The sequence below is a fragment of the Balearica regulorum genome, chromosome 20 (assembly GCF_011004875.1).
Source record: "Balearica regulorum gibbericeps isolate bBalReg1 chromosome 20, bBalReg1.pri, whole genome shotgun sequence".
Taxonomy (NCBI): domain Eukaryota; kingdom Metazoa; phylum Chordata; class Aves; order Gruiformes; family Gruidae; genus Balearica; species Balearica regulorum.
In genome coordinates this window covers 5982657-5997272 of record NC_046203.1, presented here as the reverse complement: position 1 = coordinate 5997272, position 14616 = coordinate 5982657, and the positions used below count along the sequence as shown (strand labels likewise).

The 14616-nt window shown below is 59.5% G+C and overlaps 1 protein-coding gene across 2 annotated transcripts in view; it reads left to right on the top strand.

Annotated features, from left to right (window-relative positions):
* Positions 1 to 4840, top strand: part of ASS1 (argininosuccinate synthase 1) — a 28709-nt gene extending 23869 nt beyond the window's left edge. For both annotated transcript variants that reach the window (XM_075772841.1, XM_075772842.1), the window contains 3 exons: positions 2325 to 2481; positions 3959 to 4024; positions 4544 to 4840. In XM_075772841.1, the coding sequence (XP_075628956.1) occupies positions 2325 to 2481; positions 3959 to 4024; positions 4544 to 4598 (278 nt within the window). In that variant the 3' untranslated portion in view covers positions 4599 to 4840. The remainder of the gene's footprint in view (positions 1 to 2324; positions 2482 to 3958; positions 4025 to 4543) is intronic.
* Positions 4841 to 14616: the final 9776 nt, after the last annotated feature.

The window sequence follows — 14616 nt, the reverse complement described above, 5'->3', positions numbered from 1 at the left end:
AAGGGCTGGGATGATTCCCATGAAATATTCCCCTAGGAATAACCTGACTCCAGGAGCTTGGGCTTTGTGCAGCAGCAGATCCAGCGAGACTGGGTCAGGCTGTCTTCTCCCCTGCAGTTTCCGATGCCTGTGCTCGTCCTCGGCACCTTCCTCTCCAAGGACACTCCCTCCTGCGTCTTCCTCGGCAACTGGCATTTAATACCTGGGCCCTTTGCTGCTTAAAGCGTATTTTAGGGCCCTGGCAAGGCGAGGGCTTCTGGGGCTGCACATGTGTCGGTTACCTTCCCCTTGAATCACAGCTCCTGCCTTAATTCACTCACCGATGCCGCTCCTGCCTCTGGTTGTTTTTATTAGACTTTGTCCTGGGCTGCCTTTATTTTGACTTTTTTTTTTTTTTAGTTTAAGTATAAAGCTGTTTGTTTATTTCTAACCACTCACTTGTTGTGAAACCATCAGATTTAAAGAGCCACTCGGGGAATCGTGATTTTGCTTTTCCCTCCCACCTTTGCCAGGTGAAGGCTGCTGTATCCCTGGCTCCAGATGCTGAATCCCTGGGGATTTTCAGCATGGTCCTAGGCTTTCCTGGCAGCTGAGCCCACATCCAAGGAACAACCCCAACAGGGTGCAAACAGCACCCGTGGGTCCCCATGCCGGAGGCCAGGCTTTCAAGCTCACCTTCCTTTAACACCTCATTATTGCAACTAGTCCCTGATTTTAGAAGAATTAGTGTTTATCTTCCCCCGTCCCCATTGATCCCATTGTGGAGGGGTGGCTTTGAAGCCAGCTCCTGTCCCGGCAGGTACATCCAGGTGCGGAAATGCCATTGTCCCCCTGCCTGCGCCGCGATTAGGGCAGGATCCTGGTTACAAGGTCATTAAGGGGGATCGATTCCAGTGCGGAATGTGTCTGCGGTGGGGGGTGAGGTGGCGGGGGGGGGGGATGCTTCCTCACACCTGGAGCTGTCAGAGTCAGGGTTTAAGTAGCTGGTTATTATTTTAACGTGTCTCGGGTTTATTTTTATGGGGATGCAACAGCCCAACATCAATCCTGATGTTTGGGGAGTCATCCCTAGAGGGTGGTTGCCAAGAAGAGGTGGTTGCGTCTTTGCCTGGAGCTGGGGTCCCTGCCTGCAGGGCAGTGCCAATTCTGGGGAAGGGGTCCCCGACCCACCCTGGCCCTGCCGTGGTGGGGCGGCTGAGGAGAGGTCTGGGTCGGGGAGATGGTTTTGGTGGTGAGGAGTTGCAGGGCTTTGACTGGAGGGTGGCGCGGATCCCGGGGACAAGGCTGCAGGATACGGCCCCGCTCGGGGCTGGTGAGGCCAAACAACAAAAGAAATTGTTTGTTTCTTTAATGGCTTCGGCCCCAGAGCCCAGCTGGGAAGGGAAAGGTGAGAGGGCACCGGTGTGCGAGCGGAGTCGAGCCGGGAGGGCGATGGCAGAGATAAAACCTGGGGATGACCAGAGGGCGGTGAATGGGCTCTTTCTCTCTCTGCCTCTATCTCCCTCTCCATCGCCCAGGTTTTATTCCAGGTCTCCGAGGGCTCCCCGGTTAATTACCCCGCTTAGGGACAGGAGGGGACAGGGGGGTGGCAGGCAGGACCACGGCCCCTCCTGCGCCCACGGTGGCCTCGGCAGACAGCAACGCTGACAGCTGCTCCCACGGGATGTGTTTTGGGGGCTGCGGTGTGACCGCACATCACCCCAACGCCCAGTCTGGGCTGACAGCTGGGGGTTCGGGGTGCCGGAGGGCGGCCATGCCGTCTGGAGCTGGGGCAGGAGGGGGTGGCACTCGCCATGGTCACGATTAGATGGAGATTTCTGTGGGCACCCGCACCATTCCCCACGTCCCACTAGCCCCTCGCTCCAGGGATGCTCATCCCCTTCCTGGGGGGCTGGGAGCTGATCCCCCCCCTCTCCCCAATTCTGTGTCCATTTGTCTCCACCTGACCCTCCTGAGATGATGATTTTTGAGTGGCTGTTTTATACTGACTTAATGAAGCTTTTAATTTCCACGCTCACCCCGCTCCTGGAGCTGGAAGGAGAACGGCCCCCGCTGCCTCTTCTCCACCAGCCGGGTCCAGCCTCCTGTCTGGGATGGGGACCAAGGGCCACCAAGGGGAAGGGACACCTGTGAGGTCTCCATCCCTCAGAGCTGAACCTGGGTGTCCCAGCACCTCATTTCCCTCTCCCAGTCCCACATCCCTTCCACTGAAAATCACCCAGGGTCTGCCTTGCAGCACTTAGCCTGAGAGACCACCCTGCATGGGCACCCCGGGGCACCCCAGCCTCTCCCGTGCCCCCGCTGACCCTGCCTCCCGCCCGCAGGCTTCTGGCACAGCCCCGAGTGCGAGTTCCTCCGGCAGTGCATCGGGCGCTCGCAGGAGGCGGTGGTGGGCACCGTGCGCCTCTCCGTCTTCAAGGGCCAGGTCTACATCCTGGGCAGGGAGTCCCCGCGGTCGCTGTACAACGAGGAGCTGGTGAGGTGAGTGGGGTTTGGGGGGCCGGGGCGGGGGGCAGAGGCGGTGGCAGCAAGCGTCCCATCTCATCCCGGCGCATCTCATCCCATCTTATCACATCCCGCTCCATCCCATCCTATCCCATCCCACCCCTTCACGCTCCATCCCGTCCTGTCCCATCCCCGCTGACACCGGTGACGCTGTTCTCCCAGCCAAGCGCCCGGCCGAAGCACGAGCCGTGTTTTCAAGTCAATATTATTTTTTTTTCCTCTGGCTTTTCCCTTTTCTTCACGTTGTTTTCTCTCTCGCTTGCTTGCTCCCCCCTCAGCCCTCCCTCAGCCCCTTTCAATCTCTCTAAACACTTTATAAGCCATAAATACACCCGAATGAGTTTAGATCAGTCGGAGTAAATGTCAAATTATCTTCTCTCTTTCTCTTCTCTGGCTTTTTTCCCCCTTTCCCTCCCCCTCAAAATCAACAGCTCCTAATAATCCGTCCCAACCCTTCATTATGCTTCGCACTCTCACTTGGAGAGATTAAATGAATAAAGTAAAAAAAAAAAAATTAAAAAAAAAAAGAGGGAAGAAAAAAAAGGAGGATGGAGGGGGGTGGGACGGAGGAAAAAGAGAGAGGGAGAGAAAAGCAGGGGCACTTATTCTCCCTGCGTCTCCAACCATTTTCCTTTTCTTTTTGATTTCTACATCGCTGGTTTGAAAGCTTTTGAGTGACGGCGTCACAGGAACCCGAGAGAAAGCTGTGAGAGGCAGAGCTGTGTGGAAATGCCTCTGCACAGTAGGTAGAAAGTAACGTAATTATAGAGCAGGTCAGAACCACTCGAATGAGCAAAAATAAAAGCACAGAGGTTTTTCTGTAGCCCGTCAGGGGAGGTAAAATCATTGTAAACTTTTTTTTCTTTTTTATTTTTTTCTTCTTTATTCCCCCCCCCCCCCCTTCCTCCTTTAAGGTTTGCAGTTTCTGGGAAACGAGCTGTGTGTTTTGGGGATGTAGGAAAGCATCGGAGTTGGGATTCTGTGGGTGGCTGCTGCCTTTGGGGAGGGGGATGTGCTCGGTGCTGTACCGAGGCGCCGGCCACCGCGGCCACAAACCCCTTTGGTGCCGGGGATGTCCTCCAGCACCGCGCGGGGCAATGTCCCTGCCTGGCATGGGACAGCTCTGGGGCAGGGCGAGCATCCCTGCTTGATGCGAGAGCGCAGGGAGGAAGGGTGGTGATGGACAGGAGCGACCACGGAGGGAAACGTGTCTCCAGCGGGGCCCTGGGGAGCCCGCGGATGGCCATCGGGGTGGGCCTGTGGCTCTGCGGCTCCCGAGGACCCTGCCCTGAGCCCCCCACTGCCACCGGCAGCTGAGAACGGGCAGCAGCGGGCACCGGCCCCAGGGGACGAGTCGGCTCCAGGGTCACCCACATTCTCTCCCTTCCCAAAAAGCACCCCCGAGCCCCCCCCGGACCCCCCCATCCCAATGACGGTGCCTTTCTCTCCGCAGCATGAACGTGCAAGGGGACTACGAGCCCGCCGACGCCACCGGCTTCATCAACATCAACTCGCTGAGGTCTGCGGGGTCAAGGCGGGACCCTTCCCGGGGGGGTTGGGGAAAGACCCCAGCACCCCCAGGGCTCTTCCCCTTCCTGGCTCAGGCTCTGGGGGTGCACCGAGCCCCCCTTGAGTGCCGGGGTGTGACCAGCCCCCCCTCAGCACCAGCCCTGCCTAATTACAGCCTTTCCCAGCGCAGCCCGTCTCGTTATTTTACTTATTTCTCAGACCCCGCCACACTCTCCACCCGCCCCCCCCAACTCCAGGGCTGTAAAACACGCCACATTTACATAATGGGCTCTTAATTTTTCCATTGCCTGTTAACTGCTTTGTTCTCCCAGATCTGCCGTGTCCCCCCACCTCTCTAAGATAAATTAATTACATTATCTCGTGGAAAAAAAAAAAATAATTAAACTGTACAGGCTTTAACAAACGCCTGCTCTTCACGCCCCCTCATTCTGCTTAAATTAATTGAAAGGAAATGTGTGTTATTACTGTTAATTTACAATTAATTTTTTTTTTTTAATCCGGTTTCCAGGCTGAAGGAATATCATCGTCTCCAGAGCAAGGTCACCCTAAAGCAGGATGAATAGCAATCAATCGCACGCGAACCTCCCGCTCCCCTTTCTAATTTCTCTAAGAACTAGCACTAATTGTGGTGGTAATTTGTAATTGTAACTCGTCTCCCTGGAGTCACGGCGGAGGTGATGGCTTTGTTACGGGGCGGCAAGTGAAATGCAATCATTAAAAAAAAGGTGGTCGGCCGGAGGAGAAGTGAGGAAAGAAATAAAAACCCAGCCACGTGCTGGGTCTGCTCATTGAGAGCCGGGCTTTATTCCTGCCTTGTTTGTTTGCTCTTCTGGCCCAGCGCTTCCCCGAGCCAGGCTTTGTGAAATTTGTAATGGATTAAGTGCCTCTGAAGGACGTGGGGGGGTTTGTCGGTACCTCGTTGTGAAGGTGGGGAGCGGGGGACGTTGCCCTGCACGGCGCTGGTCCGGAGGGGCGAGCTGGTTGGCAGGGATGGGTTAAGAGGATTTGGTCCCTTCTCTTTTGTCTTTGTTTTAGTGTGTTTTAAGAGCAGACTTGGGGCTTGTTGAAAAGGAAAAAAGCAGGGGAAATGTCCTCCCCTCGTATTGCGGGAGGAGAGGAGTGCTCGCCCCGGGTCGGGCAGTGGGTTTCTCTCCCGTTGTGCCTGGGTGGGTTGTGGATCCCTCCATCCTCAGGGCTCGGGATGCAGGGACGGCGGCTCAGTGAGGGAGACCTGCTCCGAAACTGTGATGGAAGCAGGAGAAAAGAAAGAAAACACTTTCTAACCCATGCAACTGCCCAGGATGTGCTCCTGCTCCGCACCGCCGAGGATGGGGAAGGACCCGGTTTGGGATGCCCCCATGGCGGGTGTCCCCAGGCTGGGAGCAGAGATGCTCTCTGGGGCTGGGAGTGACGCACCCACCGTGCTGCATCCTGCAGTGCCCAGCACGGCCGCGGGGCACCGGGCAGCCCCATCCCAGCGGCAGGGATGTGCCGCTTTCCCACGTATTTGGGGAGCAAAAGCAGAGCTGCCATCAAAATGGGGAACGTTTTTTGCAGCCCTCGAGGGGACAGCCAGGCCCAGTGGCCATTCGCAGACGTCCAGGCGTGCCCTGCCTGCCCCGCTGCTGAGCCGGCGAGCGTGACAAGCTCTGACATCACAGCTGGGAAAATAACATGTTATTTTCCCAGCTTGGATGTGACTTTCCCTGCTATTACTGGCAGCGACCATCTTGGGAGGAGAAAGCAGCAGAGGGTTGTCAGGCGAGGGGAGAGAAATGGTTTTCTGGGCTGGTGGAGCCTGTCCAACCCCCGTGGGGTGCGGGGAGGGGGGATGCTGCGCGGGCCCGTTCCCTACATCCTGTTGCTTTCAGCAGCAAGTCCGTGCTGGAAGTGCGGCTTCACGTGGGGGTCCCGCGTGAGAGCACCCCCGAGCCCCACCGCGGTGGTGGTGGTCAGTGGGGGTGTGCGGCTGAGCCCCCCCCCCCCCCAACATGGTGCCCCGGCATCGAGCCAGCCCTGTTCCTCCCACAGCAGCCCGCTCCCCGGTGGGGGAAAAGGGCTTGAAACCCTGTCAGGAGCCATCTCCTGAGGGGGGGGGGGGGTCATCCAAAAAGCGAGTTGGGAACAGAGCTGCTGCCCTCCCACGTGCCAGGGAAGGATGCTGTGGTGGCCCACGCGGCAAGGGGCAGGCCTGCAAGCTGTGAGCGTTGCCTGCCCGTCCTCGGCAGCGACATGGCTTGGCCATGGCAGAGGCCTCCAGTGGCAAAGTGGAAGGAGTTTGGAAGAACTTGGTGCAATGAGGAGCTGATGTCTTTTTTTTCGGGGGGAGGGGAACAAAAACAAACAAACAAAAAAGTGTCACAGTAGAAGCTTCTTGTGCCCAAATACTTGAGAAGTGCTGGAGGTGCTCTGGGGAGGGTTCATCAGACCGGCTGGGCCACCTCTCCCCGGGGTGCTTAGATCATCAGCTGGGAAAAGCCACGTAACTCTGAGGCTTCACTCGTGCTGCAGCACTTCGGAGCAGGGACCCAAGGGTGCTCCTGTTGCCCATGCCTCGCTGCACCCACTGGGATGCTCAAGGAGGTTTTCGGCTGAGGGTAGAGGATGCTGCGTACCACGGCAGCTCCAGCTCGTCGGGCAGCGCAGCGTTGCTCTCGGAGGTGGTGGTGGACGTGACTGTGGCCAGCCTTGGAGGAGCAGCGTGCGTCGGCTTCCAGCTGCTGCTTCCAACTGGGCTGAAAGCACATCGTGCTGATAAAGCAGAGCTCGGTGTATTCGAAAAGCCAAGACAAACCCAGCGTGAGTTTTGCAGGAGGAAAAAAAAACCTCTCGAAAATCCTGGGGCTACAGGGTAGAGGAGACCCAGCAAGCGCCTGCCCTTTCCCCTTGGTGCAGCTACTGGGGGCTGTGGCGACAGGATGCTCTGAGTCAAACAGCACATGCTTAATTACTCTACTACTTTAATTACCATCAGCCTTTCCAGTTCCCATGATTTGATGGTTTCTCATTGCCCCCCTTGCAGTTTTCCAGCATCCTTCCACCCCTGGTGTGTCTCGGGGTGGTATTTTGGGGGTGCCCTGCTCAGCTTCTGCCACTCTCAGCCTCCCATCGCAGCAGGAGGGAAAAGCAGTGGGTGAGCGAGGTGGTGTGAGCAGTTCCTAAATCACCTGGTAACTCCCCAGCAGAAGCGTTTTGGGGATAATGTTTTGGGCTTGCACGGTGGCAGGCTCGTTTCTGCAACACCCACCCAGCTGCGTGGGCTGGGGGCTCCCCATCCCCGGGGCAGAGCTGCGGCTGGGAAGAGCCCAGAGGGACCCCGGGAAGGGATCTGGGTCACTGCTGGGCTTTGAAGCTCTTCTGTGCATCCCCCCACAGCGTCGCCCGTCGCTCGAGCTCCAGCCTGCTCCGAGGCAACCCCTCGCCACCCTGGGGCTGGGGGTCCCTGGCGATGCCTTTGGGGAGCTGCACCCCCTCTTTGCGCCATGGGGCTGCTCTGCCGCCCTCCCAGGCTCCGGGGAAGGGCTTGTCCGGGGTCACTGCAATCGATATCTCATCTGCAGGCTCTCCTAGCGGAAGTGATGGTATATTGGAACATGGTAATGGGTCTTGTCTAGTGGAAAAGGCTAATCTTCCCCAGCTGTACAGGATCTCCGCAGGTGTCCTCCGGCTCTCCCTGCTGCCACCAGCCCTGCAGCCAGCCAAGGAGCAGACACGCTTCTTTAAAGCTGCAGCCGTCTAATTTATTGCTGGTCCCGGTGAGGGGGAGCTGCCTCCAGCCCAGCCCCGTGGGGCGCAGAGTGGTGGCTGTGGCTTCCCGGCGAAGGACCGGCACCGAGGGTGGCACCGCGCAGCAGGGGCGGCCGCAGCAGCCCACGCTTGCTGGCTCAAAGCAGAGAAAGTGATGTGTCCTCCAGCCTCACGCGCCCGGGGATGGCATTTCCCCAGGGAGAGGAGGAGGATGAGGATGTGGGGACGATGCCAGAAGGGATGTGGACCCCTCAGAGTGCCACCTGCAAGCGTAGGTGGGAGGCAAGCATGTGCCACAGGGAAAAGCGAGGGGGGAAGCTCCTTGCTGTTAATTTGGCTTTTATGGCAACGTGCTCGTTGCCCGGCAGGGCTCACCGCACGGGGCTTGGCCCGTTTTGCCCGTCCCTAGGGATTGCTAGCAGAGTCAGGCCTCCCCTTCCCCTGCCTGGCCAGCTGTCGTGCCCAGGTGGGCTTTGTACGTGCCCAGGGGGTCCCAGTTTTTATAAGCTGACCAGCCAACACTGGCTACCGCAGCCTGCCGCATCACTATGGCAAAATCAATTTTCCTGTTTCTCTGGAGGTAGAGGTAATTACTGGGTTTAAGGTTTAATATGCATGTGGATTTTAGCGCAAGCGTTGCCAAGAACAACTCAGAACAATGTGCGGGTTTGGGCAACGCATCCTGGGGACTCAGATGTGGCTGTGGTGTGTGGAGCCCCCCGATGTGGTCTGCAAAACTGGGGGCTCAGGGGCTTGGGGGTGCCCATCAGAGGCTGAGCCCCCATCAGGTCTCACGAAAGTGGTGTCAAAGATCATGCTGACCTTGTTTGCGGCAGGGATTTCTTCCTGCGAAAGACAGTAAGAACAGCTGGGTGTTAAGAGAAAATTCCCAGAGGGACAGAGCAGCTGTGGGGCTGCTGGATTTTTTCCTTAAACTTTATTTTACTGGGTGGAGAAAGGGATCCCCAAGTCTGTGCGAGCAAAAGGGATGACATTTTGCAGGAGGGAAGCGAGGAGGTCTTGCGTGGCTGTGCACTGTGGGACATCCTTCCCCAGGGCTCCATCTCCCCCACTGCAGGGCGTGTGGGAGGGGGGACCCCAGCCCACCTCTCCCAAAGGAGGGGGAGAAAAAGCTTTCGTACTACCCAATATCAGGCAATTTTGTGCAGGTGTTGGTCCCTGGGCTGCGGTGCCGAGGATGGCGTCCCCTCGGCAGGGACACCGGTAGCGATGGTACACTCACAGGAAAACCACAGGATCCTCCACGATGAGCGTTTGGTTCCCGTTTTCCTTCGGAGACATGGCTCCGAGCGGTTCGTGGGAGCGGGGAAGGTGCCCAGGGCCCTGCACACGGGTCACAGGGCCGCGGCACAGCACGGCTATTAAGTGTTTCTCTCTTTCCGAGGGAAAGCCATCCCCCTGGTGAGGTTGGGAGTCGCCGGCCGTGAGCTTCCCAGGCAAGGGGGAGATGGTCGCCTTTGTAAACCCCTTAACAAGGTGGCTTTGTCTCCCCGTTTAACAAGAAGCTCCCTTGCTTCTTCCCTGGGAGTTTCCCAACGCCGGGTCCCTGAAAGCCAGCTTTATGCTCCGGCTGGGGAAGCGCTGCCGTGGGGCCGGCGGGGATCAGAGGGACACAGGGGCCCTTCTGCACGCCCCTGACAAAAGGCTGCCCCGGGGGGACAGAACGTCAAAGCTCAGCCGGCTTGGGGTGGGGGGGGAGACAAGGGACCCACAGAGAGGGCTGCGGCGCGAGCCCGCCGTCCATCTGGTCACTCGATCGTGGTGGGCAGCGACCCAGCGACACTCGGGAAGGGCCAGGGGGGTCCTTCTGGTCCATCCCCCCGGAGAGGGGGTAGGGGAAGCGGCCGGGAAGGGACAGGTAGGTTTTGTTGGCTGCAGGTAACCGGATCCGCAGCCGTTGGTGCCTTCCTGCCCTCTCCTCTGGCTTCAGTGGGGGCTGAGAGACGGGACGTGGGAGCCGAGGGCTGGAAACAGAGACCTTCCTTCGGAGGGGATGCTTCCCATCGGCCGGATGGAAATGGGTTTGGAGAAAGCCTTGGGGTGTCTCTGCTCCAGCACCCCACAGCCCTCCGGGCCAGACCAGGGCACGTGCAGCAGCAGGAGGGACCGCTTGGGAGCGATGCCCAGCTGCGAGGGGCATCCTGGTCGTGACAGCAGCACCACCCATCCCCATGTCAGCATCCAGCTGCCCTCTCCCATCTCCTCTCCCTTCCCCAGGGGCTCTGCCGGCCTCCACTCGGTTTGGGAGCTCTTGCCCTTCCCTCACCCCACCAGCAAACGCCTGGTCTTGCCTCCCCCCCTCCAGCCATCTGCCTCCGAGCCCCCCGCCCAGATTTACTATCACACGTTAAAACCACAGCTCAGCGCCAGGGTCAGCATGTCACGGTGGCCCCTCATCGATTTGTTTTACCTCCCCTTGGCGAAAGCACTTTGGCCCCGGCCCCCTCGGTGGTGTAAGGGACTTCCCAAGGCCCTCGGTGCTCCCCTTGCCCATCCCGGTCCTGCGTAGCTGGACCCCGTGGGCATGGGGTGGTGGGCGACCAGCTGAGCCACTGATCTCCTGACCCCCCCGGGGCACCTAATGTGTCTCCCTGGTTTATTTGGATCAATATTTCCGCAAAAGCACGGAAGACCCCTCCGGGGGAGGATGGGGGGAAGGTCCTGCTTGTTTGCACAGCCCCACGGCTGGTTTAGTGCTCGGCTGGGTCCCTGCTGGGGACTGGGAGGGGAGGGAGACCCCAAACCTGGGGCACCCGCTCAGACCGGGGGCGTTCGGGGTCTCCTCTTTCCAGTTTGCAGGTCTTGAGCTCCGCACCAGGGTGCGATGGCCAGGGTGCCTTTGGGTCCAAAACCTGAGGAGCTGGGGCGGCAGGCGTGGGGGTGCTGCGGGCAGGGGGGCGGCAGTGGGTGGGGGCACAGGGTGCTCACCGGGCTCTGGATGAACGGCGGAGGAACCGAGGGATGCCGCTGGCTGCAGGGGGAGCGCTCCGTGGGGTCTGCTTCTGGCTCCACGGCGCTCGGGGCTGGGTGAGGGATTTTTGAACTGGTTTATTTGGTGCTGGGGATGTTTTTATAAGAGCCTGGAAGTGAAAGTAAAGGATGCACGTTGGCTTAATAAGCCCAAGCGGTGAGCGGCTGAGACACACGGCTGGGACAGCGGCCTCCAGCCCTTCCCCGTGTGCACTGGGGGATGCCTGAGGCACGGGGGGCTCTTGGTCTCGTGGCTTGGCTAAGGGAATCAAGGCAGAGAGAACGGGGATGACCCTCGAACACCATGCAGGCTGCAGCTGCCCCTCCAAATCCCCTCCTGCCCCCAGCCCCGTCCCACAGCATCACCCTCAGCCCCAGCATCGCCCCCAGCCCCAGCACCGCCGTGCCCACGGGTCCCCACGCCGGCGGCCAGCAGCCGAGGGCAGATGCACGGCAGCGCGGGCAGCCCGAGGAGAAAGCGGGGGCTCTTGGCAACTCTGCCTTTTGCTTTCAGCCTCACCCTCTTGCTATTTATCGGTGACTTTTGTCCTTGGCCAGCTTAGCGGCTGAAAGGGGCTGTATTATATCACACGTAGGCAGCTCCTGGGGGGAGAGGGCCACGCTTTCTGCTGGAACAAAGCGCGGGTTGGCTAATTCCCCTCTCCTCCCGCGGCACCCGGGTCCCATCTGGTTGACACAGTTTGCTCCAGTGTCTCCTGCTATTAAGCCCCCACTTGCCGGCTTGAATCACTCGCGCTCCCCCCCCCCCCCCGCCCCTGTACCCTCGGCCCCTTTTTCTTGCTTTATTTTTCATTTTCCCCAAAGCCAGGCAGAACTTGCTCTGTGGAGTGATGTCAGATGTGTGCAAAGCAGACCAATAAAACCTAATGCATCCCCCTCTTTGTCTGCCGGCCTCTCCAGCGCCTCACATTTTCCACTCAGAAAGCCACTTAAAACACATCAGCAACAATCCCTCACAAAACAGCCACTTGTTGGCTAATTGTGCCGAGGACCTGCGCGCGCCGCATTGCGCTTTCCTGCCGGGGAGGGTCCAATGCTGCCGGGGGCCAGGGCTCCTTGCCGAGCAGAGGGTGATGGGGACCCTCAGCATCTACCAGGATCAGCCCTGGGGTCTCAGCTGCTCCCCAGGGGTTGGTGGGGCAGGGATGCGGGATGGGGATGTTTCTACTCCCTGTGGCCGCAGGTAGGGCCAGATGGGCTGGAGAGGATGGTCGCAGAGCTGGAAGTGGGGCTCAGCTCAGGACCCCACTTTGCAGTGGGATGGATGAGCAGGTGGATCCAGCGGAGCTGCCTGGAGCTCTCTGTCCTACCTGCTAACTCCTGCCCTGGGCGGGGGAGACAAGGAGGGTGCTGGGACCCCACCGGCCCGTGACTTTTTGCTCAGTGCCTGTGATCCCGGGGTGATGGCTCCGGGTGCTGAAGGCTGAGAAGACTTGGCGACAGGAGAGAGCTCCCTGGCAGCTCGGAAGGATGCCAGTGGGTTTCACTGGTGGATGGAGACCCAGATGCACGTTGGGGGGCAGATAGGGTCAAAGTGAGGGGTGCTGCATGCCAGGAAGGAGGCAGAGGGGCTTGAACCTTTGCCTAACAGAGAAGCATCCCAAAATCCCTCCCCAGGGATCCTTTGCGCCCATCCCGGCTGTGGGATCGGGGCAGAAGCGATCAGCAGGTGGTTAATCTCTCCCTTTGCATCCCACTGCCCATCCCTCTGCCGCAGAGGGTCCCTCAGCACACCCAGCCCCCCCCGCCCCCCCAACAGACGAGTCCCTGGAGTAGCTGCATTTATTGTTCTGCAGGAAAACTCCGGCAGCTTTTCGTGCTGCCACCCCCGGTGTCCTGGGGAGCAGGACTGGAGCTGCATGTAGTCGAGGCAGCCTGGTCTTGGCGGGGGAACTGTCACACCTTTTCACTTAAAACTGTCTAATCTTACCCCAGTTTGGGGGTAATTTGAGGCAGGCGAGGATGCTCGGTGCCAGAGCTGGCAGCGAGCAGTAGCAGGAGGCTCCCGGCAGGCGCGGTGCTGGGCAGGCAGCCCAGAGCCCTCCCGGCGGATGCTGTGCCGCAGAGCACACCTGCCTGCACTCACCTGCCCGCACTCACCTGCCTGCTTAAATGTCACATGGGCAGAGCGGTACGGGGAACCGGCCAGAGCGGGGTCTGGCTTTTTGCTTTCCCCGCAGAGAGCCGTGCTGTTGCCTGCTCCGGCTCGGTTTGGCGACCGGGCTGAGCCTTCGCCGCCTTGCCCCGGCCAGCAGCAGCCAAGTGATGTGGCACAAGCTGCAGGCAGCTGCCTCCTCTTCCCAGCGCCTTGCTTTGCTGCCAGACCTGGCACGCCGCAGCGGGTCGATGGGGGACCCCGGGGGCAGGTCGGACCCCACGCCGGCCACGCACCTGGGCAGGAGCGAGTGCCGGGGGAAGAAGGGGTTAAGCTGAGCCAGCGGCGGCAGAAATCAGAGGATTACAGGTTTGTTGCCGGACTGTCCCATCTGTCACCAGCACAAAGACGAGCCCTGTCTCGGGCTGGGCTGTCAGCGAAGAGCCCACCACTACATTAGGACTCCATTAGGGGAGACTGGCGGTGGGAAATGGCAGCTGTCAGGGCACTATCATTTCTCCTGTAATTCCTCCTGCTCGCTTCTCAACTGCACTTAAATAGCAGGTCTACCCACTGGGCCAATTTTGCATTTTCTTTCTCCCGCTGCTCCTCTTCTTTCTTTAAAGCCGCAGCTCCCTGGGCCCCTACCCCAGCAGCCTGCTGCGGCCGGAGCCGGTGCTGCCTGCGCCTGCTCGCAGCATCTCCGCGAGGAGAAGGGCTCACGGGCATCGGCAGCGTCCCCACTGCCGGGGTGGCTATGGACCTGCCGACATGCCAGCCCGTTCTGCACCGGCACTGGTGGGCTCAGCGACGGGACTCGCTGACTCCTGACATTGGCACAGGGAGAAGGGGAGGTGGGTTACGACCCCCAAGGACGGGTTTTCCCTGGACGGGCAGTGTCCTTCCCATCTCACATCATCTGGGACTCTCCAAGCTGGTGAATGTTTCCCGGTCTGTGCTGCCCTTGCCCAAAAGCCCGAGGCTGGCACCGCTCTGCGAAGGGGGCCAGGGTGGGCAGGAGAGCAGCCGGTGAGCAGGGCTGTGCCAGAGCAGGGTCCCTTCCTCCAGCCACCAAATCAGCCCAGTCTTTCAGCGCTTGGCAGAGCCTCCTGGGTCGCACTCCCTGGTGCAGTCATGGCCACCTCGGGGTGGGATGCTCCCCCCGTGCCATGGGATCCATCTCACCATGGCATGCCTGACCTAGGGATAAAACCGCGGATAACCAGGCTTCCTGATGGGACAACATCACCTGGAAAGAAACTCTCAGGACCCGCAGAGAGCATCTGCTCCAGGAGGAACCTTGGAGAAACATCTCGGCATGGTGGAGACCCCTCTCATGAGCCACATGTTCGCTGGGGGTCTCCAGGCTCACAGCTCTCCCAGGACCCCCCAGGGCTGCCCACACCCTGCCCTGCCCTCACCGCATCTCCTGCCGGACCCGGCGCTGCCGGCACGCCGGCGTTCCCCGCGGAGGCTCCTTTTCCAGCGGGGGATCAAAACAAACACTTCTGCGAGGAAGTGCATTGCAGTGGTGCTCGAAATAAATAACTAATTTCTCCCTACATGATCTCAAGGAGCAGAAGAGGCGTGAATAGCAGGGCCCGGTGTTGGGCTGACTGGACTCCCCGGTGCGGTAATTCAGAGGATGACAAACATAAGCCAAAGAAAAATGTTGAAAAATGGGCACTTCCCGCAGCCCTGAGCAAAGGAGCTATTGCAGGGTTTGG